At 38.3% G+C, this 26092-nt stretch overlaps 1 protein-coding gene across 1 annotated transcript; it reads left to right on the top strand.

Moving 5' to 3' along the window:
- Nucleotides 1-1222: 1222 nt before the first annotated feature.
- SMIM9 (small integral membrane protein 9) lies at nt 1223-19162 on the top strand. Its single transcript, XM_070604659.1, has 5 exons — nt 1223-1410; nt 4688-4791; nt 5481-5713; nt 6840-6969; nt 19006-19162. The coding sequence occupies exons 3-5, from the start codon at nt 5572-5574 to the stop codon at nt 19031-19033; spliced, it is 300 nt and encodes a 99-aa protein (XP_070460760.1). The 5' UTR covers nt 1223-1410; nt 4688-4791; nt 5481-5571; the 3' UTR covers nt 19034-19162.
- Nucleotides 19163-26092: the final 6930 nt, after the last annotated feature.

Here is a 26092-nt window from a genome sequence, read left to right as displayed (position 1 = left end):
AGCTAAGGAGATTTCCAAGTAAATTGTTGAAGATGCCACCTGGTTTCCTCTTGTTGGTTATAGTAAAATGTGAGAAGAGAAAGATGACTTGTAAAGACTGTTAAACGTGAATGAACAAGGACTTGAGGGTTTTGAAAAATCTCTGCCTCTCTGGACAGCAAAAGATGCTAAAATTGAGAAATGGCTTCTGAACAGAAATCACAACTGAATGATATCTCACCAACAATGAAAGCCAGAATACAGTGGAATATCTTCGATGTACTGAAATAAAATAACTGTTGACCTAAAAGTGTATACTCAGCAACTGTATCTTCCAACGGTGAAGGCAAAATGAAGACGTTTTCTGAAAAACAAAATATGGAAGTGTTTGCCACCAACAGATTTTCACAAAATGAAATTTTAAAGAATATATTTCAGTCATAAAGAAGGCGATCTCATATAGAATGTCTTAGGTGCAAGAATTAGCGAACAAAGAAAGAGTTATGTAGACAAAGCTAAATAAATATTGGCTGAATAAAGCAGCAACAACGTCTTGTGGCAATAAAAATAATCTCTAAAATACACAACAGCAAATAAGTCAGGAGGAGATGATCAGAACTAAAGTGTTAAAGTCCTGTGGTTCAGAAGAGAAAGTAAAGGTATTGAACTGCTTTAGACTTTTCCCCACCATTTTAACTATTTTAAAGTGTGAAATTCAGTGGCTTTTAGTATGTTCAAAACATTGTGCAACCATCACCCCTATCTAGTTCCAGAACATTTTCATCACCCCCTAAAGAAATCTCGTACTTATTAAACATTAACTTCCCATTTTCCCCTCCTCCCAGCCCCTGGCAACCACTAATCTATTTTCTGTCTCTATGGACTTCCCTATTCTGGACATTTCATATAAATAGAATCATGAACGATGTGGCCTTTTTGTCTGGCTTCTTTCATTTATCATAATGTTTTCAAGGTTCATCCATGTTGTTGTGTGTCAGTACTTCATTCCTTTTTATGGCTGAATGATATTCCATTGTGGATATACCGCATTTTGTTTATCCATTCATTTGTTGGTGGACATTTGGGTTGTCTCCGCCTTTTGGCTGTTGTAAATAGTGCTGCTATAAACATTTGTGTACAAGTTTTTGTTTGAATACCTGTTTTCAGTTCTTTTGAGTTTCTGGGTCTTATGGTAATTTTTTTTTTTTTAAAGATTTTATTTTTTTCCTTTTTCTCCCCAAAGCCCCCCAGTACATAGTTGTATATTCTTCGTTGTGGGTCCTTCTAGTTGTGGCATGTGGGACGCTGCCTCAGCGTGGTCTGATGAGCAGTGCCATGTCTGCGCCCAGGATTCGAACCGATGAAACACTGGGCTGCCTGCAGCAGAGCGCGCGAACTTAACCACTCGGCCACGGGGCCAGCCCCATTATGGTAATTTTATGATTAACTTATTGAGGAGCCACCAAATTTTTCCACAGCAGCCACACCATTTTAGATTCCCACCAGCAATGTATGAGGTTCCACTTTCTCTACATTTCCATCTCTAACATGGAGATTGTTATTTTCCATTTTTTTAACGGTCATCCTAGTGAGTGTGAAGTGGTATCTCACTGTGGTTTTGATTTGCATTTCCCTAATGGCTGATAACATTGATCATCTTTTCATGTGTTTATTGGCCATTTGTATATCTTCTTTGGAGAAATGTCTATTCAAGTCTTTTGCCCATTTTTTTAATTGGGTTGTCTTTTTGTTGTTGAGTTGTAAAGATTCTTTGTATATTCTTGATACTAGACTATTAGAAATATGATTTGGAAATATTTTCTCCCATTCTATGGGTTGTCTTTTCATCTCCTCATAGTGTCCTTTGATGTAAAAAATTTTAATTTTGATGAAGCCCAATTTATCTATTTTTTCTTTTGTTGCTTGTGCTTTTGGTGTTATATTTAAGAAACTATTGCCAAATCCAATGCCGTGAAAATTTACCCTGATATTTTCTGCTAAGAGTTTTATAGTTTTTGCTCTTATATTTATGTGTTTGATCCATTTCAAATTAATTTTTGTATATGATATGAGATAAAGTTCCAAATTCACTCTTTTGCATGATTTATTGAAGAGATGGTTCTTTCCTCATTAAATGGTCTTGGCACCCCCTACTCTTGTTGGAAATCAATTGACCATAAATTTTTGGGTTTAGTTCTGGATTCTCAGTCCTATTCTATTGATCTATATGTCCATCCTCATGCCAGTACCACAGTGTTTTAATGACTGTAGCCTTGTATTTAAGTTTCAAAATTGGGAAGTGTGAGTCCTCCAACTTTGTTTCTTTTTTGTAGATTGCCTTGGCTATTTAGGATCTCTTGCAATTCCAGGTGAATTTTAAGATGAGGTTGTCCATTTCTTCAAAAAAAAAAAAAAGGCCATTGGGATTTTGATAGGGATTGCATTGGATTTGTAGATTGCTTTGGGGAGTATTGCCATCTTAACGATATTAAGTCTTCTAATTCAACATAAGAATTTTAAACAAGAAATAAAATCATTATTATTCCCAGACTGAAATAGTTGTGCACATTGAAAACCCAAAATAATCTACAGATAAGTTGTTCAAATTAATAAATCAACGTAGCAAGGCTTCTTGACAGAAGTTCAATATGAAAATTATGTCTATGTACTAGCAACAAAGTTAGAAAATAAAAATTTTAAAAGGTAACATTTACAATAGCGTCAAAAATACCTAGTACCTAGAAATGAATTGTATGAAAGATTTCCAAGAACTCTAATTAGAAAACTATAAAATATTCTTGGGAGACCTAGATAATTAGAAGGATATACTATATTCAAGGATTAGAAGATTCAATATTATAAAGATGTCAATTCTCCTCAAACTGATCTACAGATTCAACACAATCTCAGTGTAAATTCCAAGATTTTTTCCTGGTGTAATTCAAGCATGTGGAAATGTAAAAGGCCAAGAATAGCCAAAATATTCCTGATACAAGACAGTAAGATTTAAGGCTACAGCAATTAAGACAATGTGGTATTCTCACAAGGATAGACCAATAGACCAGTGGAACATATTAGAGTCCAGAAGCAGACCCATACATATATGCACACCTGATTTATGACAAAATAGCTCTCCAGAGCAGTGGTACTGGGTCAATAAGAAATCCATATGAAAAAGTGAAATTTGACCCCTTCCTCAAACTATACAAAAAAAAAAAAATCAATTCCAGATTAAATAAAGCTCTATGAACAGCAAACAATAAAAACTCCAGGAGATAACAGCTTTGGGTTATGCACAGGTTTCTTAAACAGGACCCCAAAACCACTAACCATGAAGGAAAAGATTGATAAATTTGACTACATTTAGATTCAGATCTTCTGTTCATCCATAGAGTGGGAGAAAATATTTGTGTTATGTAAAATTGATAAAGGGATGTGTAGCAAATGGAATTCTCTTATGCTGTTCGTGGTATATTTATTTTGGAAAACAATCTGGCATTATCTACTGAAGTTGAACATACAGATAGCCTCTGGCAATTCTGTTGGGTGATGACCTAGGAGTAGAATTTCCATGTGAACCAAGAGATAGGGTAGCACTGTCCAGAATAGCTTCAAACTGGAAGCAACTCTTACTGTAGATATTTCCTAGTGGCTCATCTGAATTGTGGTAAAGTATTTCATTATATAGTATAGACCACAATTTATTTAATCCATTGCTTTTCTGATAGAACCCTGACTGATATATCATTTATGCCAATTTTTCTACGGAAGTGATCATCTTTCTTATACAAATTAATTTGTAAGAGTTCTTTGCATGTTAAGAATCTTATCTGTCATATATGTTATAAAATGTATTAATTTTTCATTAATCTTTTATCTTTCTTTACAATATTTTGTTGTATGAAAGCTTTATATTTTTATGCAACAAATTTATCAGTATTTTTATTTGTGGCTTTTGGGTTTCATGACATGCTTAGAGTAGCTTTTTCAACACTAAGATTATAAAAATATCCACCCATATTTTAATCCAATATGTGTATATATATATATATTTTTAAAGATTGGCACCTGAGCTAACAACTGTTGCCAATCTTTTTTTTCCCTGCTTTTTCTCCCCCAAATCCCCCCAGTATATAGTTGTATATTTTTTAGTTGTGAGTCCTTCTAGTTGTGGCATGTGGGACGCCACCTCACCGTGGCCTGATGAGCGGTGCCATGTCCGCGCCCACGATCTGAACCAGCAAAACCCTGGGCCGCCGAAGTGGAGCACGGAAACTTAACCACTTGGCCATGGGGCCGGCCCCTGTGTATGGTTTTATTTTTGTTTAGTCCTTGATCCATCTAGAATTTATTTTTGTGTGTAGGGCTCTCACTTCAGTGCATCCAAATAAAGAGTCAATCGTCATATTAAACCATATCTTTTTTCCCCACTGATATGAAATGCCACCTTTATCATCTGTTATAGTCACATATATACACTATTATAAGGTGTAATAGATACTGAATGGCAAATAAGATATCTTAGAATTCTTCAAGCTTAAGAGGATACAGCTACTGAGAGGATAGGTTTCAGTATCAACACAGATATTTATGCATGGACAGAAAAAGATGTCTGTATGCTTAGCTGTCAAATAGAGAGAGACTGGGGGAGGGTCAAATGCACTACATGATATCACAAGGAGTGATAGAATTCTATTTGGAACTTCAGAGGCCTGAGAGGAAGACTCTGGCCAGTTTCTTCTGAAGACTACTGCACTCTGAGGCCTCATTCACTGGCTTCTTTGGATCCCTGGCTGCTAAGCCAATTTTCAGGTAAGTGGCTTCCAACCTGACACAGGTCTCTTTAAGACCTATCAAATAGTGAATGAGAGTATCAGTTATAAATGTCTTAAGTAATAGAAAGCCCAAATTATAATGGCTCAAATAGGGATTTATTTTCCTCACACCAAGCAGTCCAGAGGTGGGCAGATAGAGGTGTTGGTTTAGTGGCTTGAAATTGTCAGAGCCAGAAGAGATGTAATTTTCTTGGCCTTCTCCTCATGTACATTACCTCATGGTTACAAGATGGCTTCTCCGACTTCAGGTAACTGTTAAACAATGTTTGAGGCAGCACAAAGGAAAAATGGTAGCTATATCTTTTTTATCAAAACAGCAAAAAGTCTTCCCAGAATCTACTCATCGGATTTCCGTTATGCTTCAACAAAGCAGGATCTCTGGCTCCTCAGTGGAGAAGAGACTGAACAACTGTTGTTTCCACTAATTGAATTAGGGAAGCCTGAAGGGGCATCTAGTTTAGGAGGGAATGTCAGGTGTCTGACCTGATAGATTCCAGTAAATTTTTGTTTTGTGTTGTTTTGTTTTTTTTTAGAGGGGAATAAATTTTGCTTTGGAAACTGACTGTATTCAGAATTCAAGTGTCAGCTAGTGAATTATTCTTGTGTTCATGACAGGTGGGAAGCTTTTTGCAATAAAAACTAAACCACCATTTTCTAACTTTTCAGACAAAGCTACCTTGGAAAGAGCCAAGGAAAAAGCCATCTCCCCTTGGCCGAGTGAGCTAGGAGAACAGCTAAGTGGCCCTCAGGAGACTCCATGGACTCTCCCCAGAATCTGCTGAGCATTGGATTTCTGCTGTGCTCTCTGGCTTGCCTCCTGGAGACTGTAGGTTCCTCAACATCGCCTTTATCTGCCTTTGGAGTAGAAGGCAAAGCAGGATCAAAACTACGCTCAATGGGTGTGTTTGCTGTTAGGATGAATGTTCGTAGCTTTGTAAGACATAAGATTCGTGTCTCAGTTCAGAAAAATTGATTTTATATTTAAAAATAATGTTCACAAGAAAGCAAACTATTCTGGTTTGGTTCAATTTAGTTCAACAAGAGCTAACTCACTTACTGTGTGCACCAAACCCTTTGCTGAATGACATGGATTAGGAGTTCAGAAATGTGCAGCCAAAGCCACAGATGCCAACCCTCCATGGAATATGACACATGCTCCCTGAGGAAAAAAGGATAAAGTTGTCACAAATAAAGTAAAATAAAATGAATGAAAAAATAAAGGGATAAATAAAGTTGGGGGAGGGATCAGGGAAGCCGACAAAGGAAATGAACTTTAAGCTAAACCTGATGACCCATTGATCTGTGGCTTAGGTGCTCCCAAAGCCCAGCTTCCAACATGCATAGCCATGCTGCTCAGATCCTTTCCGGAGCTCCAGCTACGGAAAGTGTCTGCCTGGTGAGTGGTGAACCCTCTTGACTCCACACCACAGACACTCTTTTTCCCCTACCTCTTTCCTTGGGATTAAATCACATTCCCCTCTTCTTCCTCTCCAACTTCCTAAAGAAAAGACCCAGTATCTTGAGCCTTACCTTGATCAGCAGACTCCCTCTAAAGTTCCTTCTGCCAGTTTCCCTGGCCCCTTCCTCCTCTGGATGTTCCTGCAGCTGATAGCCCTCTTTTTTCTCTTCCTGAGGCACTCACTGCCCTCAGCCTCTTGCAGAACTCCCAAACATACTCTAGGCAACCATATATTAGTTATCAGTTCATGCTCCTCTTTCACAAAGTACCCCATTTACTCAAGAAGACCTCAAAACAACCCTTAAGATGTCTGGGGCAGAGATGATTTTTCCTATTGATTTGTGAGGAGGCAAAGATGATAACCACCTAAGGATACCTTTTGTGAGTGTACGTTTACCCCTTGAATGCCTTAGAGGCAGCACAGCAAAGTAGTCAAGAATATGGGCTCTGGACAACTATAAGAGCATGATATTTGAGACAACTATTTGAACTTGAACCAAGGTTCAAATTCCAGCCTCATCATTTACTTGACCTCTCCTCAATGAACATCTATGCTCTTTCTGCAGAAAATCACAGATCCTGGCTGAGCAACTTCAGGGAGTACTTGGGGGATCTCATCAAGAGCTCCGTACCTCCAGCAGCCATTTTTGCTTTGCTTGTCATCACAGCACTGATGGGGACCCTCTGCTGCCTCACGTAAGCTGCTGTGTGGCATGAGGAGAGGGGAGGATAGAGGGAACCTGAGGGAGAGACAGGAACAATCAGGTTCCCTACCAGCCTGCACATCTGTAATTAAGGGAAAGTTTCTTTTTTTTTTGAGGAAGACTAGCCCTGAGCTAACATCTGCTGCCAATCTTTCTCTTTTTTTGCTGAGGAAGACTGGCCCTGAGCTAACATCCATGCCCGTCTTCCTCTACTTTATATATGGGACGCCTACTACAGCATGGTGTGCCAAGTGGTGCCATGTCCGCACTCGGGATCCAAACTGGTGAACCCCGGGCTGCTGAACCAGAATGTGTGCACTTAACCACTGAGCCACTGGGCCAGCCCATAAGGGAGAGTTTTAAGAAAGGTAATTCTGGGGACAAAACTCCGAAAGGCCATGCAAGTCCCTTTTAAAAAGTCTCCTCTACCAGGTGGACTGTGGGGTGCATTGGTGGGGAGGTGGGGGCCTCTGCAGTGGGGTGTTGGGGTAGGCTCTAGGGGGTTGGGAAGTGTGCACGGACCAGGACTGTGTTGACAGTGTGTGTGGTCCTGTGGGGGGTGAGGCTTATCAGTGGCAGAAGACCTGTGCTTCACAAATAGCTATAAAAAGGATCAGCCACAAGTTCCAAAGCCTGAAACAATTGAGTGCTCCCATGCCTAGGGCCAGCCCCATTCAGCTGCACTCCTAAGAGAACTGACAACAGCCTCATAGGCCTGAGGCCTATAGCAACTGTAAGCCCCTGAGCCTAGCAACCAGCTACACTGAGTACCTACCCAATTAACAGAAAAACTGCAACAGGAGTGTGCTGTTAGACTTTGTAGCCAATGGTGCTGAGGCTCCCCAAACCAGATTTACAAACAGCTGGCCAGGGAGGGAAAGACTAGACTCCCTGGGTACCTGCATTAAGAGCAACGCTGCCACAGCAGAAGGACACAAGTAGCCCACAAAGGGGTCACTCCTGGATCATTTGGACTGGTGACAAGAGGGAAGCACAATGCTGGGCCTCAAAAGGCATCTCTTACATAAGGCCACTTCTCTAAGATCAGGAGACAGAGCCCACTCACCTAATACAAAGAAATAAGCACAGAGAAAGAGGCATAATGAGGAGACAAAGGAATACATTCCAAGCAAGGGAACAGGACAAAACCCCAGAAAAAGGACTAAATAAAACAGAAATAAGCAACCTACCTGACAAACAGTTCAAACAAAAACTCATAAGGATGCTCACAGATATTGGGAGAAGACTGGATGAACACAGTGAGCTCATCAGCAAAGAACTGGAAAATATAAAAAAGAACCAGTCAGAAATGAAGAATACAATACTGGAAATGAAAAATTCACTAGAGGAACTCAGTAGCAGAGTAGATGATACAGAAGAATGGATCAGCGAGCTAGATGAAAGACTAGAGGAAATCACACAAGCTGAACAAAAAAAAGAATGAGAACAGTCTAAGGGAACTCTGGGACAATATCAAGCACACTAACATTCGTATTATAGTTGTCCCAGAAGGAGAAGAGAGAGACAAAGGAGCAGAAAATTTATTTGAAGAAATAATAGCTGAAAATTTTCCTAATCTAAGGAAGGAAACAGACATCCAAGTACAGGAAACACAGAGAGCTCCAAACAAGATAAGCCCAAAGAGGCCCACACCAAGACACATTATAATTAAAATCTCCAAAATTAAAGACAGAATCCTAAAAGCGTCAAGAGAAAGGCAACAAATGGCATACAAGGAAAGCCCATAAGGCTATCAGCGGATTTCTCAGCTGAAACCCTACAGGCAAGAAGAGAATGGCATGACATATTTAAAGCGCTAGAAGGAAAAAGCCTACAGCCAAGAATACTCTATCCATCAAGGTTGTCATTCAGGTTGGAAGGAGAGATAAAGAGCTTCCCAGACAAGCAAAAATTAAAGGAGTTTATCACCAAGAAACCAGTTCTACAAGAAACGCTCAAGGGACTTATTTAAGTGGGAAAACAATGACCACAAATAGGGATAAAAATAGGGATAAAAAAATTATCAAAAAAACAGGCAATAAAATCACTGGTAAAGGTAAAAATATAGTAAAGGTAGTAGATCAACCACCTGTGAAGATAATATGAAGTTTAAAAGACAAAAATACTAAAATTACCTATTGCAATGATAAGAGGGTAATGGATAGACACAAAATAAGAGATTAGATATGATTTCAAAAACATAAAATGTGGGAGGAGAGGAGTGAAAAAGTAGAGCCTTTAGAAAGAGGTCAAGCTAAAGAGTCTATCAACTCAATATAGACTGTTATATACATAGAATATTATGTAGGATCCTCATGGTAATCACAAATCAGAAACCTATAATAAACAAGCAAATAAGTAAGATAAAAGAAATCAAACATATTATTAAAGAAAGTCATCAAACCACAAGGGAAGAGAGCAAGAGAAAAAGAAAGGAACAGAGAAGAGCTAGTAAAACACCCAGAAAAAAAGGTAACAAAGTGGCAATAAATACATATTTATCAATAGCTACTTTAAATGTCAATGGACTAAATGCTCCAATCAAAAGGCATAGGGTGGCCAATTGGATAAAAAAACAAGACCCATATATATGCTGCATACAAGAGACAGACTTCAGACCTAAAGACGCTCACAAACTGAAATTGAAATGATGGAAAAAGATATTCCATGCAAATTGCAAAGAAAACAAAGTGGGGGTAGCAATACTTATATCAGACAAACTAGACTTTAAAACATAAACTGTAACAAGAGACAAAGAAGGGCACTACGTAATGATAAAGGGAACAATCCAACAGGAAGATATAACACTTGTAAATATCTATGTACCCAACATAGGAGCACCTAAATATATAAAGCAATTATTAACATACATAAAAGGAGAAATAGACAGTAACACAATAATAGTGGGGGACTTTAACACTCCACTTACACCAATGGATAGATCATCCAAACAGAAGATCAATAAGGAAACACTGGCCTTAAATGACACATTTTACCAGATGGACTTAGTGGATATATATAGAACATCCCATCCAAAAACCACAGAATACACATTCTTTTCAAATGCACATGGAACATTCTCCAAGATTGATCACATATTAGGCCACAAAACAAGTCTCAATAAACTTAATAAGATCAAAATAACACCATGCATCTTTTCTGACCACAAAGTTATGAAACTAGAAATCAACTACAGGAAGAAAATCAGAAAAGCCACAAAAATGTGGAGATTAAACAAAATGCTACTGAACAAAGATTGGGTCAATGAAGAAATCAAAGGAGAAATCAAAAAATTCCTGGAGACAAATGAAAATGAAAATATGATATGTCAAAATCTATGGGATACAGCAAAAGTGGTTCTAAGAGGGATGTTTATAGCAATTCAGGCCTACCACAACAAAGAAGAAAAATCTCAAATAAACGATCTAACAGCTCATCTAAAGGTACTGGAAAAAGAAGAACAAACAAAGCCCAAAATCAGCAGAAGGAAGGAAATAATAAAAATCAGAGCAGAAATCAATGAAATAGAAACTTAAAAAGCAATAGAAAAAAATTAATGAAACCAAGAGCTGGTTCTTTGAAAAGATAAACAAAATTGACAAACCTTTAGCTAGAGTCACCAAGAAAAAAGAGAGAAGGCTCAGATAAATAAGATCAGAAATGAAAGAGGAGAAATTACAATGGACACCTCAGAAATACAAAAGATGATAAGAGAATACTACAAAAAGCTATACACCAACAAATTGGATAATCTAGAAGAAATGGATAAATTCTTAGAAACACACAACCTTGCAAAACTGGACCAAGAAGAAGTAGAGAATTTGAATAGACCAATCACCAGTAAGGAGATCAAAACAGCAATCGAAACCTCCCCAAAAATAAAAGTCCATGACCAGACGACTTCCCTGGTGAATTCTACCAAACATTCAAAGAAGACATAATACTCATCCTTCTCAAACTCTTCCCAAAAATTGAAGAGGAGGGGAGGCTTCCTAACTCATTCTATGAAGCCAACATTATCATGATACCAAAACCAGACAAGGACAACACAACAAAAGATAATTACAGGCCAATATCACTGATGAACATCGATGCAAAAATCCTCAACAAAATACTAGCAAATCAAATACAACAATACATTAAAAAGATCATACACCATGATCAAGTGAGATTCATTCCAGGGATGCAGGGATGGTTCAACATCTGCAAAACGATCAACATGATACACCACATTAACAAAATGAAGAATAAAAATCACATGATCATCTCAGTAGATGCAGAGAAAGCGTTTAAGATACAGTATCCATTTATGATAAAAACTCTAAATAAAATGGGTATAGAAGGAAAAACCTCAAAATAATAAAGGCCATATATGACAAACCCACAGCTAACATCATACTCAATGGAAAAAAACTGAAAGCTATCCCTCTAAGAACAGGAACCAGACAAGGATGCCCACTATCACCACTCTTATTTAACATAGTATTGGAAGTCCTAGCCAGAGAAATCAGGCAAGAAAAAGAAATAAAAGGGATCCATATTGGAAAAGAAGAAGTGAAACTCTCACTCTTTGCAGAGGCGATGATTTTATATATAGAAAACTCTAAAGAATCTGCTAAGAAAAACTTTTAGAGGGGTTGGCCCCATGGCCGAGTAGTTAACTTCACGTGCTCCACTGCTGCTGGCCCAGTGTTTCGTTGGTTCGAATCCTGGGCGCGGACATGGCACTGCTCATCAAACCACGCTGAGGCAGCGTCCCACAACTAGAAGGACCCACAACGAAGAATATACAACTATGTACCAGGGGGCTTTGAGGAGAAAAAGGAAAAAAAATAAAATCTTTAAAAAAAAACTTTTAGAAATAATAAATGAATACAGTCAAGTCACAGGATACAAAATAAACATACAAAAATCAGTTGCGTTTCTATACACTAACAAGAAGTAGCAGAAAGAGAAATTAAGAATACAATCCCATTTACAATCACAACAAAAAGAATAAAAGACCTAGGAATAAACTTAACCAAAGAGGTGAAAGATCTGTACACTGAAAACTATAAAACATTGTTGAAAGAAATCAAAGAAGACACAAAGAAATGGAAAGCTATTCCGTGCTCTTGGATTGGAAGAATTAACAGAGCTAAAATGTCCATACTTCCTACAGCAATCTATAGATTCAATGCAATCCCTATCAAAGTTCCAACAACCTTTTTCACAGAAATAGAACAAAGAATCCTAAAATTTATATGAAACAACAAAAGACCCTGACTAGCCAAAGGATTCCTGAGAAAAAAGACCAAAGCTGAAGGTATCATACTCCCTGATTTCAAAACATACTCCAGAGCTATAGTAACCAAAACAGCACGTTACTGGCACAAAAACAGACACACAGATCAATGCAACAGAATAGAGAGCCCAGACACAAACCCACACATTTATGGACAGCTAATATTCGACAAGGGAGCCAAGAACAAACAATGGAGAAAGGAGAGGTTCTTCAATAAATGGTGTTGGGAAAACTGGACAGCCGCATGCAAAAGAATGAAATTAGACCATTACCTTACACCATGCACAAAAATCAACTCAAAATGGATTAAACACTTGAATGTAAGACCCAAAACCATGAAAACTCTAGAAGAAAACATAGGCAGTACGCTCTTTGACATCAGTCTTAGCAGCACGTTTTCAAGTACCATGTCTGACTGGGCAAGGGAAACAAAAGAAAAAATGAACAAATGGGACTACATCAAACTAAAAATCTTCTGCTCAGCAAAGGAAATCATCAACAAAACGAAAAGACAACCTAACAATTGGGAGAAGATACTTGCAAACCATATATCAGATAAGGGGTTAATATCCAAAATATACAAAGAACTCGTACATCTCAACAACAAAAAAACCAACAATCCAATTAAAAAATGGGCAGAAGATCTGAACAGAGATCCTCCAAAGAAGATATACGGATGGCCGACAGGCATATGAAAAGATGCTCAACATCATTTACTATTAGGGAAATGCAAATCAAAACTACAATGAGATATCACCTCCCTCCAGTCAGAATGGCTATAATTAACAACACAGGAAACAACAAGTGTTGGAGAGGATGTGGAGAGAAGGGAACCCTCATACACTGCTGGTGGGAATGCAAACTGGTGCAGCCACTATGGAAAGCAGTACGGAGTATCCTCAGAAAGTTAGCAATAGATCTACCATATGATCCAGCTATTCACTGTTGGGTATTTATCCAAAGAATTTGAAAACATAAATGCATAAAGATACATGCACCCCTGTGTTCATTGCAGCATTATTCACAATAGCTAGGACTTGGAAGCAACTTAGATGCCCATCAAGGGATGAATGGATAAAGAAGATGTGGTATATATACACAATGGAATACTACTCAGCCCTAAGAATTGATGAAATCTGGCCATTTGTGACAACATGGATGGACCTTGAGGGTATTATGCTAAGTGAAATGTCAGAGGGAGAAATTCAAATATCATATAATCTCACTCATAAGTAGAAGATAAAAACAACAACAAATACATAGCAACAGAGATTGGATTGGTGGTTACCATAGGGGAAGGTGGGGGAGGGCAAAGGGGTGATTAGGCTCACATGTGTAATGATGGACTATAATTAGTTTTCGGGTGGTGAACATGATGTAATCTACACAGAATTAGAAATATATTACAATGTACATCTGAAAGCTATATAATGTTATAATCCAATGTTACTGCAATAAAAAAATAAAAGAAAAAATAAAAGAAAGACAGCACTTGAAGTCATACTTCTAACCTTAGATAAGATCCTGACTATACAGTTCTTTCACTACTAACTATCTTCCAAAGTTTAAAAATAAATAAATAAATAATAACAATATAAAAGTAAAAAAATAAAAGTCTCCTCTACTTTCTCTTTTTTTCTCCAACCTGCTCTGTCCATTACCAATGACTTATAGGTGACATTTAATAACTAGTTTTTGCCACTGATCATTTTTTTCTAATTTCATTAACTCCTAATTATCCTTCCCTTTGGTTTAGGAACTTTACATGGAAAATATATAGTGAACTGTTTTCAATTTCCTGAAAATTTACCAAAATATTTAGCTACATAAACCATATAAAGCCAAAGAGATTCCTGAAATAGTTAACAAAATAGTTAAGCATAGCTGGAAAAGCCTACATTTCAGTAATTCAACCAGTATTTACCAAGAGATGGCTACTTGCCTGTCTCTGTCCTAGTTGCTAGAGAGACAAAGAAATAAGATAATTGAATAATTACAAACTGTTGGATCAGCGCTATGGTGAGAGACAGAGTCCAAGTTGGGGAACCTATATAAGTGTGTGCTAGAATTTAAAAAGGCTTTGTGTAGCAAAGGACTGTTCAAACTTCACAATCTAATAAAGTGGCTGAGGGCAAAGATCAGATTAAGGGTGTGACATCCTCACCTATGGCTCCTCATAACCTCAAAATGATCACAGGATCAAGAACCGTGTCAAGGAAACAATCTTGGATGTACACATATTGGCATATGGAATTAATTAGAGCCAACTAGAAGTCAGCTAAGTTTTGAGAGAAGCTTATTGCCAAAGAAGCCACAAGCTAGAACTAAATGAGGTATCCATTGTTTGGGCCTTAAAACAGTATTTAGACCTCTAATCATCCCTGAGAAGGACACAGGCTTTGAAGGCCCCTAGGAGAGCATGCTGCCCAACACTTGCTGCAGATGCAGCCATAGAAAATAATGGACAGGAAGAGCCTCTCAGAGGCTGGACAATGGGCCAGGGAGCTCCTCCTATAAACCTATAAAGCAAGGTCTGGGCTTTATCAATGTCTGCCCAGCAGGATTCCAGGATTACTACAGAGCAGTAACTGCTATGTGCCTCTCATTCTTCCTCTTTCCAAATGGGAGTGTTTATGGTGATTATCTTCTTCCTGCTCAAGCATTGTATGTGAAGTGTGGAGATTAGGGGCAGAGAACTTGTTTTAGTTCATAGGTCACTTAACCAAGAAAAACCATACCCAGACTTAAGAGAACCAAGCATCACCCAGATACTCTGGACTTTGAGCTGGACACAGTGATGGTTGGGATTTTAGTCTTGGGGAAAAGTTGTGCCACAAGTCAAATGTTTTGGAAGCAGAGAGACAGGAGTTTGGTGTGCAGGGTATTATCAGAGATCAACGCCTGTGGAGGGGAGGAGGAGGTAGGAAGAAGTTCAACTGCCTTGTAAGCTCAACAAAGCCTTAGTTGACCCCATCAGAGATGTCCCACATTAGGCTGGAATGGCTGGACCTTTATAACCACACCTTAATTGGTTATTGGATGTGGGCTGCCCTAGGAAGTACAGGCAGCTCTTGGCAGCTGAGGCAAACTCTGAAAGAGCTAACAGTTAGAGGCTGTGTATTGACAGCCCTCTCAGCAGCTAGAGAAACAAGGCAATTCTTAAGGGGAGGATTTGGGTGGCATATTACCATGTACAGTGCAGGGTGGCTGTATTCGTGTACAGAAGGAAGAGTGAAACAAAGAGCAGGCGGTCAGTAATACAGACTGTGACAGAGACTGGTTATATGTTCACCAATCCTGTTCCTTCTTCCAAAGCACAGAGGAATACTGCATTTCCCAACTAAAGAAGCCAGGACTCAAGTCAAGATATATCTGATTCTATGTCTTTTAAGTAATTGTTACTCAAACTATGGCCAGCAGGCTAGCTGCATCAGAAACATCTGAAGTATTGGTTAAACACGCACCTTCAGAGGGACTTCTGTGAATATAAAGCAGGCAATATGCCAAGAGAAATACTTACTTCTTTGAAGTAGAAGGCTCAACCTGAGGAGAGAAACCAATAAGTCCCTGTTGGGAACAAGCAAGCTGGCTAGTGAAAGAAAGAAACCGCAGTGAGGACAAAAAGAGCAAGAGGGCAGGCAAGAGAGAGCAAAACAAAAGAAGACACTGATGAAAAAATATAAAAGGAGATATGAAGAACAGGGTCAAAAAAGCCAACACTATGAAGTAGAAATAAGCAGAGACTTGAGTGACAGTAAGATTAGAGAAAAAAATGATAGATGCAGGAGGCACATAATTAATTTCTTCGTAGAAGAGAACCAAAATAATACAACAGGAAAAATGCTTCAAGGTATAACTTTTTAAATGTTGCAGAAATAAAGGAAGACTCAAGTCTATAGTCATAAAGGGCACGTTGAGTCCCAGAAAAAATTGGCACTTGGCACTGGGCACATAGTAGACCCTCAGTGATATTTGGTGACTTTTATTAGTACATTTCACAGTAAGGATGGCAGTCTCTCTGGGCCTCTTTACTCATCCTCTGTATTCATCTATGCACCACTAGCTGCAGCTCATCCATTACATGAGGAAGTCAACATGGAAGCCTCGTCAATTTCTCAGTACTACAGTGGTGTCGACGAAAATAATCCATAACCAATCTATAAATGAAAATTTGGGTGAGTTTATTCTGAGTTTAAATCTGAGGATTATAACCCAGGGCCTTTCTTCCCGAAGGAAGAAAGGGCACCAAAGAAGTGGGGTGCACAGAGTGGTTATATACCCCCAGAGAGGGTGTTTCACATAGGATTGAAATGTCCCTTTTACAATAGTCGCGAGACTGCTCTGTCGGCACAGCGATTGATGGAAACAGCAGGTAGGTCTGCTGTCTCGGTGAACACAGCAGGGTGGCAGTCTGTTGTCTCGAACCAGGTGGTCACAGGTGAGCTGGGTGGTCAAAGGTGAGTGCAGCAATTGGTTCCTAGCCTAAGGAAAGATGCTTGTCCTTAAGGAAATGCCAATGTGGGGGGAAGTTGCACCTTTATCTCAAGGGCCTTTGTTCTTGCCATAGGAAATGTTTTAAAGCAGATATACAATGCGTGCTCAACAGCCACAGTCAGGCCCTTTTGGAAAAACAAAGTCAGGCCGAATTAGGTTTATACCAAATGTCTTCTTCATATACTCCAATATATCCTATTGCTTGCCATTTTTATTTGTCAGTGGCAATCAGTGGGACCAATTTGTGCTAACAAGTATGCAAAGACACATGTAGCATAAGGACTTCTTAGTATGGTTCATAATAGCGAAAAAATAGAAACAACTTAAATATCCATTGGCTGGTTAAAGAAAACATTGAACATTCATACAATGAGTATTATATAGTCACCAAAATGTTGTTGTAGAAGGACAATTACATGGAATCATATTCATGAAATATAGTTGAGTGGAGAAAAGCAGATTATAACAGAGGATATACCATTTAATCCAATTTGTTATTAAGAACTATAGGTACAGGGAGCATCATGGTGGAGTGAGCTCTCCCAGTAAACTCTCCCCCTAGAGATAAAACGAAAAGGACATACATATTCCAAAAGAGGACATCCACACAACAAAGGGGCTAATAACATACAATGGAGAAAAGATAGTCTCTTCAATAAGTGGTGTTGGGAAAACTGGGCAGCCACATGCAAGAGAATGAAAGTAGATCAGTATCTTATGCCACACACAAAAATTAACTCAAAATGGGTCAAAGACTTGAAGGTAAGACCTGAAACCATAAAACTTCTGGAAGGTAATATAGGCAGTACAGTCTTAGACATTGATCTCAAAAGGATCTTATTGAATACCATGTCTTCTTAGACAAGAGAAATAAAATAAAAAATAAACAAGTGGGAATTCACCAGACTAAGGAGCTTCTGCAAGACAAAGGAAACCAGGATCTAAACAAAAAGACAACCCACCAATTGGGAGAAAATAATTGCAAATCATATATCCAACAAGGGGTTAATCCCCATTATATATAAAGAACTCACTCAACAACAAAAAACAACCCACTTAAAAAATGGGTAGAGGATATGAACAGACATTTCTCCAAAGAAGATATACAGATGGCCAAGAGGCACATGAAAAAATGCTCAACATCACTAATTATCAGAGAAATGCAAATCAAAACTACCCTAAGTCACCACCCTACACACATTAAAAATGGCTATAATCACTAAGACAAAAAATTACAAATGTTGGAGAGGTTGTAGAGAAGAGAGAGCCGTCAACACTGCTGGTGGGAATGCAAACAGGTGCAGCCACTATGGAAAGCAGTACAAAGATTTCTCAAAAAACTAAAAATAGAAATACCATATGACCCAGCCATCCCACTACTGGGTATCTATCCAAAGAGCTTGAAGTCAGCAATTCCAAAAGTCCCATGCACCCCTATGTCCATTGCAGCATTATTCACAATAGCCAAGACGTGGAAGCAACCCAAGTGACCACTGACTGATGATTGGACAAAGAAGGTGTAGTATATATATATATATATATATATATATATATATATATATATATATATATACAATGGAATACTACTCAACCATAAAAAAGACAAAATCATCCCATTCGCAATAACATGGATGGACCAGGAGGGTAGGATGTTAAACGACATAAGCCAGACAAAGACAAACACCATATGATTTCACAATGTTGTAAACTATTATGAACTCAATTAAAAATATATATTAAAAAAAAGCAGAATGTAAAAAAAAAGCAAAAATAACTAGGTACAGGGCAAAAGCCTTTAAGGACCTACCCAAAGTATTAGACATTGGTTACCTCCTTGTGGTAGTGAATTGGTGGTTTTCATTATTGTTACTATTGTTGTTGTTATTATTTCCACGTTTATTTTTGTCTATCTACACTTCCCAATCCTTCCACAACAAAGAGTTTTATTTGATGAATATGTTTTTTAAAAGATACTTTGAAAACAAAAGAAAAAAACCCATTTGACCATACTTCTACCTCTACCTCTAATCCCAATTGCACTAGAAACATATTCTTACTCTTATTTTCCCAAGTCATCAAAGCATTTTGTCTGTATGAAATCATTTAGTTAATATTAAGAGAAGAAGCTGTCTAAAATCCTATCTATCTTGGAAGAGGTGATATAACTAGCAAGTGACTCTGTGCAGACCAAGAAAGTGTATAGGAATTTAAACTTGGTTCAGCATTCCTCATTTTCTCTTCCTTTCCCAGTATTTTTGTAGGTGAAACATTCCATTGAAGACTCAATTGGGCAAGCGTGATGTTTGGATTCCAAGAGAGTGGAGAGTGTGCTATTTGCTTACAATGAGGAAGTATCTGTCAGTTCAAATTAAATTGTCTTCCATCTTAAACTATCTTTGCCTTTATTTAAAACATACAATTTAAAAATGGGAATAGTCTTATTACTGTTTTGAATACAAAAATAATACATACTTAAAGCAACAAAACTTTCTTAAAATACAGCAAGAAGAAAAAGTATCCATAATCCTGGCACCCAGAAATAAGCATTGTTAGCATCTTGGTGTATCTCTTTTCAAACTTTTTTCCTATGCTTCTACTACCAGTTTCCCAAAATCTGTTCTGTGAAACAATAGTTCTGTTTTAAAAAAAATGTTATGAGATAATAGGGCTCTGTGGTCAATTAAGTTTGAGAGATGCTGGATTAAACACATTTAAACATGTTTCTTTGCTCCAGGACTTTTAAGAGCCTTTGACAGGCTAATTTGAATCTCCATGAGAGGCCATAAAATGCAATATTTCCCAAACAAATTAGAACATGGGATTTTTTTATGGAGTATCCTACACTCTTTAAGAAATGCTGATGCACCCACTGTCACAGAAAGTCATTCAAGTACTTTTTCTTTTACCAAAATATCATAGTATGCATGCTGTTTTGTAGCCTGCTTTGTTTCTTCACTATATGACATATCATGGACATCTTTCTATGTTAGTAAATATATGTTTATATAATTTTAAGTGTTGCATAGTATTCCTTGCAGCAGATATGATGTAAATCATTTAACTACCCCCTATACGATAATTATTTAGGGTGTTTCTGCTTGTTCACTATTATAAATGTAATGCAGGTCATAGTTTTACAAATTATTAATTAGCTTTTCCCCTTTGCTGTTCTAAGTTTGAAATCTTTCACTCAGTGGACACTCACTGAACACCCACTGTGAGCCAGGCACTGTTCCAGGCAGGTAACAAACCGAAACAAATCCGGGCCCTTGTGGAGTAGTGTGCTAGTGGGAGGATTCAGTTCATGCTTTCCCTCTGGTAACCACCAATCCAATCTCTGTCTCTATGTGTTTGTTTGTCATTGTTTTTATCTTCTACTTATGAGTGAGATCATACAGTATATGACTTTCTCCCTCTGACTTATTTTACTTCGCATAATACCCTCAAGGTCCATCCATGTTGTCACAAATGGCCAGATTTCATCATTTCTTATGGCTGAGTCGTATTCCACTGTGTATATACACCACATCTTCTTTACCCACTCGTCCCTTGATGGGTACCTAGGTTGCTTCCAGGTCTTGGCTTTTGTGAATAATGCTGTAATGAATATAGGGGTGCATGTATCTTTAGTCATTCGTGTTTTCGTGTTCTTTGGATAAATACTCAGCAGTGGAATAGCTGGATCATATGGTAGTTCTATTGTTAATTTTCTGAGGAATCTCCATACTGTCTTCCACAGTGGCTACACCAGTTTGTACTCCCACCAGAGTGTATGAGGGTTCCCTTCTCTCCACACCCTTTCCAACACTTGTTGTTTCCTGTCTTTTTAATTATAACCATTCTGACTGGAGGGAGGTGATATCTCATTGTAGTTTTGATTTGCATTTCCCTGATAGTCAATGATGTTGAACATCTTTTCATGTGCCTGTTGGCCATCCGTATATCTTCTTTGGAGGATCTCTGTTCAGATCTTTTGCCCATTTTTTAATTGGATTGTTGGTTTTTGTTGTTGTTGAGATGTACGAGTACTTTGTATATTTTGGATATTAACCCCTTATCCGATATATGGTTTGCAAGTATCTTCTCCCAATTGTTAGGTTGTCTTTTCGTTTTGTTGATGATTTCCTTTGCTGAGCAGAAGATTTTTAGTTTGATGTAGTCCCATTTGTTCATTTTTTCTTTTGTTTCCCTTGCCCAGTCAGACATGGTACTTGAAAACGTGCTGCTAAGACTGATGTCAAAGAGCGTACTGCCTATGTTTTCTTCTAGAGTTTTCATGGTTTTGGGTCTTACATTCAAGTGTTTAATAATCCATTTTGAGTTGATTTTTGTGCATGGTGTAAGGTAATGGTCTAATTTCATTCTTTTGCATGCGACTGTCCAGTTTTCCCAACACCATTTATTGAAGAACCTCTCCTTTCTCCATTGCATGTTCTTGGCTCCCTTGTGGAAAATTAGCTGTCCATAGATGGTTTATTTCTGGGCTCTCTATTCTGTTGCATTGATCTGTGTGTCTGTTTTTGTGCCAGTAACGTGCTGTTTTGGTTACTATAGCTCTGGGATATGTTTTGAAATCAGGGAGTGTGATACCTTCAGCTTTAGTCTTTTTTCTCAGGAATCCTTTGGCTATTCGAGGTCTTTTGTTGTTCCATATAAATTTTAGGATTCTTTGTTCTATTTCTGTAAAAAAGGTTGTTGGAACTTTGATAGGGATTGCATTGAATCTATAGATTGCTGTAGGAAGTATGGACATTTTAGCTCTGTTAATTCTTCCAATCCAAGAGCACGGAATAGCTTTCCATTTCTTTGTGTCTTCTTTGATTTCTTTCAACAATGTTTTATAGTTTTCAGTGTACAGATCTTTCACCTCTTTGGTTAAGTTTATTCCTAGGTCTTTTATTCTTTTTGTTGTGATTGTAAATGGGATTGTATTCTTAATTTCTCTTTCTACTACTTCGTTGTTAGTGTATAAAACCACAACTGATTTGTGTATGTTGATTTTGTATCCTGCAACTTGAATATATTATTTATTATTTCTAAAAGTTTTTTAGTGGATTCTTCAGGGATTTCTAAATATAAAATCATGTCATCTGCAAATAGTGACAGTTTCACTTCTTCCTTTCCAATGTGGATCCCTTTTATTTCTTTTCCTTGCCTGATTGCTCTGCTAAGACTTCCAATGCTGTGTTAAATAAAAGTGGTGACAGTGGGCATCTTTGTGTGGTTCCTGTTCTTAGATGGATAGCTTTCAGCTTTTCTCCACTGAGAATGATATTAGCTGTGGGTTTGTCATATATGGCCTTTATTATGTGGAGGTACTTTCCTTCTATACCCATTTTTTTTTTTTTTTGAGGAAGATTAGCCCTGAGCTAACTGCTGCCAATCCTCCTCTTTTTGCTGAGGAAGACTGGCCCTGAGCTAACATCCATGCCCATCTTCCTCTACTTTATATATGGGACGTGTACCACAGCATGGCCTGTCAAGTGGTGCCATGTCCAGACCTGGGATCCGAACCGGCGAACCCCAGGTCGCTGAAGTAGAACGTGCGCACTTAACCACTGCGCCACCGGCCCAGCCCCTTCTATACCCATTTTATTCAGAGTTTTTATCATAAATGGATGCTGTATCTTGTCAAATGTTTTCTCTGCATGTATTGAGATGCTCATGTGATTTTTATTCTTCATTTTGTTAATGTGGTGTATCACGTTGATCGATTTGCGGATGTTGAACCATCCCTGCATCCCTGCAGTGAATCCCACTTGATCATGGTGTATGATCTTTTTAATGTATTGTTGTATTTGATTTGCTAGTATTTTGTTGAGGATTTTTCATCGATGTTCACCAGTGATATTGGCCTGTAGTTTTCTTTTTTGTGTTGTCCTCGTCTGGTCTTGGTATCAGAGTAATGTTGCCTTTGTAGAATGAGTTAGGAAGCCTCCCCTCCTCTTTAATTTTTTGGAAGAGCTTGAAAAGGATAGGTATTAAGTCTTCTTTGAATGTTTGGTAGAATTCACCAGGAAAGCTGTGATAGACGCTTTTAAAAGGTTATCTTAGCTGCCATGTTGAAAATGTAGGGGAGCGAGGACATAAGCAGGGAGATCAAATCCAGGTGAGAGACTGGGCCTGGACTTTGTTTGGACCAGGGTAGGGAGCAGCAGAGTTGCAGAAAGTGTCAGATTCTGGAGATATTGGGAAGGGAGAGCCTACAGGATTTGATTATGGGTTGGACGAGATGTAGGGGGGAGTGAGGTTTCAAGGATGCCTCCCAGGCTTTTGGCCTGAGCAAGTGAAGGGATGGAGCTGTCAATTACTGAGATGAGGAAAATTACAGGGGTTTAGGAATTTACAACCTGGCAAAAGCAAAGAGAAAGAAACAGTGAAGTGCTAGCCTTATTGATACTGAGGTGAGACCCAGCGAACTGCCATCCCCTTGGCCTGTTGTGTGGCCTATGGTGGCAAAGAAAGGTGTGCTCATTAAGATTACACTGAAGCTGGGTGGAGGGTCTGACAAATGCTACTGAGGGCATTGCTCAAACCAAAAGGCCATGGGTGTACTAGAGGCCAATAAGGGACAAAAGACAACAGAGGACAAGAGGACAGGAGACATCCCTGTGGACACCAGTGAGTGCCAGCTCACACTTGCAAGCTGAGGTGAGGGGGCCAATTTCACTCCATAGCATAGTATGAGCCACGTACCCTTTGTCCCACATGTCAGAAGGAGATCATCATTCTTCTCAAAACTGACGTGACAGTTTAAACTTATTAGCTTACAGTAAGCTTTAAATCAGATTGGACGTTTACTTAATTTTTTTCCCACTAATCAGCAGGTAGGAGCTTGGGAGGCAAGTCATAAGTCACAACAAAACAGAAGAGCTGCATTTTCTCTGAACATCCCAGTTTCGGTGTTAGTAGGATTTGGGACTCTGCTACAGAAACAGTAATTTGATGAGCATCCTTACACACATCTTCATACTCTTTATATCTTGTTCAACCCGTTCTTTAAGATAAATTGCTGAATGTGGAATTGTTGGGTTACAGGCTATGACCACTTTATGGTTTCTGATACTATTCCACACAAGCATTGTACCAATTTACCCTCCTCCGACTGTCCTGAACATTGTGTTATTATCTTGGTTTTCTTTATATTTTTGCCAATTATGTTTGGCACATTATTATTTAATTGGCCTGTATTTTTTAAACTCTTGAAGTATCCTGAGGCTTGATGCCCCATAAATTTTTTAAGCAATTTTTTGGGATTATAATGGTTTATAACATTGTGTAATTTCAGATGTACAATATTGTCTATCAATTCCTGAATACGCTTCATTGTGCCTACCTCCAGTAGTCTAATTTTTATCCACCACCATACACATGTGCCTCTTTATCCCTTTTGCCCACCCCCCGAACCCCCTTCGCCTCTGGTAACCACTAATCTGTTCTCTTTAACCATGTATTTGTTATCTTCCACATATGAGTGAAATCATGCAGTATTTGTCTTTCTCTGTCTAGCTTATTTTCCTTAACATCATATCCTCAAGGTCCATCCATGTGGTTGCAAATGGGACAATTTTGTCTTTTCTTAATTTTAAACTTCATTCTTGAAGAATAACATACCTACAGAAAGGAGCACAGAGTGAACAAAGTTGTCGTCCTCCTCTACCTCCACATCGCCATACCTTCTCATCCCCAAGGTAACTCCTGCCCAGTCTTCTAACACCACAGCCTTGCCTGCTTTTAAACTTTGTAAAAACTAAATCATGGGGCCGGCCCCGTGGCCAAGTGGTTAAGTTCACGTGCTCTGCTTTGGCAGCCCAGGGTTTCTCCGGTTCAGATCCTGGGCACGGACATGGCACTGCTCATCAGGCCATGCTGAGGCAGTGTCCCACATAGCACAACCAGAAGGACCTGCAACTAGAATATACAACTATGTACTGGGGGGCTTTGAGGAGAAGAAGAAGAAGAAGCAGAAAAAAACAAATAATATGGATGTATTCTTCTCTGATTTTCTTCTTTTACTTGTTTTATTTTGAGACTCACCCACGCTGATGCTTGTAGTTTCACCCGTTCTGTATAACATCCTATTGTGTAAAGAGAACCTTACTCATTTAGACCATCAACTGTAGAAGGACATTTGTATTGTTTCTGGGTTTTTAATAAAATTTCTATAAATATTATTGGACATGTCTCCTCATGCACATGAGTGAGAGTTTCTCTAAAGAATATACCCTGTGATTGACTTGCTGGGTCAAGGGAAGTGCAGGCTCCAGCTCAGTCTCAAAGTGATTTCATCAAGTTACATCCTACCATCAATAGGAGTATGATGTTCCCGTCATCCCACATCATTGAGAACATGCAATACCATCAGTCTTTCACTTTCACTCTTTTTTTTTTTCTTGGTGAGGAAGATTAACCCTGAGCTAACCTGGGTACCAATCTTCCTCTATTTTGTATATGGGACGCTGCCACAGTATAGCTTGACAAGCAGTTTGTACGTTTCCACACATGATCTGAACCTGCGAACCCCGGGCCGCCAAAGTGCAACACACGAATTTAACCACTACACCACCTGGCTGGCCCTAGTCCTTCACTTTTTTTGCTAATCTGGTGGATGAAAAATTGTATCTTATTGTTTTCTTACCTTCATTTCCTTGATAACTGATGAGATTGAAGATCTTTTCATGTGTTCATGGATCATTTGTCTTTCTCCTCTACAAAATTCCTGTTAATGAATTTTGCCCATTTTTGTAATTTGTAGTTTCATCTATGCCTTATTGACCAGAGGAATTCTTTATGTATTCTGCATCTTAATGTTTTCTAGGCTGTAGATGTGGAAAATACCTTCTCCAAGTTTGAGGATTGTATTTTCACTCTTGATATAATGTATTTTGGTGAGTGGAAGTATTTATTTTAATGTAGTCAAATTTGGTAATCATTTCCTCTATGTTAGTGCTTTTGGTGTCTGTTTAAGAAATAATTTTCTATGTCAAAGTCATAAGGGAAGTCTCCTATTTGTCTTCTAGAAGTTTTTTAGTTTTGCCTTTCACATTTAAGTCCTTAAGCTACTCAGAATTATTTTTTGTGTGGTGTGAGGTAAAGTCCAATTTCCTTTTTTAAAATACAGGTATTGTGAGAAGCTATATTTTTCCACTCATGAACTTTGAACAGAATTTCTGTGCTTAAAGGCAGTTCTAGGAATTGAGAAAAGAAGATAGCTGCAATAAATTCCGAGAAGCAATAAATTCCAAGGAGCAAAATCAGATTCTGAGCAATGAGCACCCTGAACTGGAACTGGCTGACCAGAAAAAGGCCTGAGAATGCTGAAAAAAACACAAGCTGT

Source organism: Equus przewalskii, chromosome X (genome assembly GCF_037783145.1).
Source record: "Equus przewalskii isolate Varuska chromosome X, EquPr2, whole genome shotgun sequence".
Classification (NCBI taxonomy): Eukaryota; Metazoa; Chordata; class Mammalia; order Perissodactyla; family Equidae; genus Equus; species Equus przewalskii.
Note: the sequence above shows the minus strand (reverse complement) of the source record. Positions and strands in the feature narration are given on the sequence as shown.

What these genes read in the sequence shown, in the direction of transcription:
- SMIM9 (XM_070604659.1), top strand. Translation starts at nt 5,572, where the DNA reads ATGGACTCTCCCCAGAATCTGCTGAGCATTGGATTTCTGCTGTGCTCT. An exon ending in ATCAAAACTACGCTCAATGG is followed by an intron (nt 5,714 to 6,839) that starts GTGTGTTTGCTG and finishes CTCTTTCTGCAG; the next exon opens with AAAATCACAGATCCTGGCTG. An exon ending in GGGACCCTCTGCTGCCTCAC is followed by an intron (nt 6,970 to 19,005) that starts GTAAGCTGCTGT and finishes TTCCTTTCCCAG; the next exon opens with TATTTTTGTAGGTGAAACAT.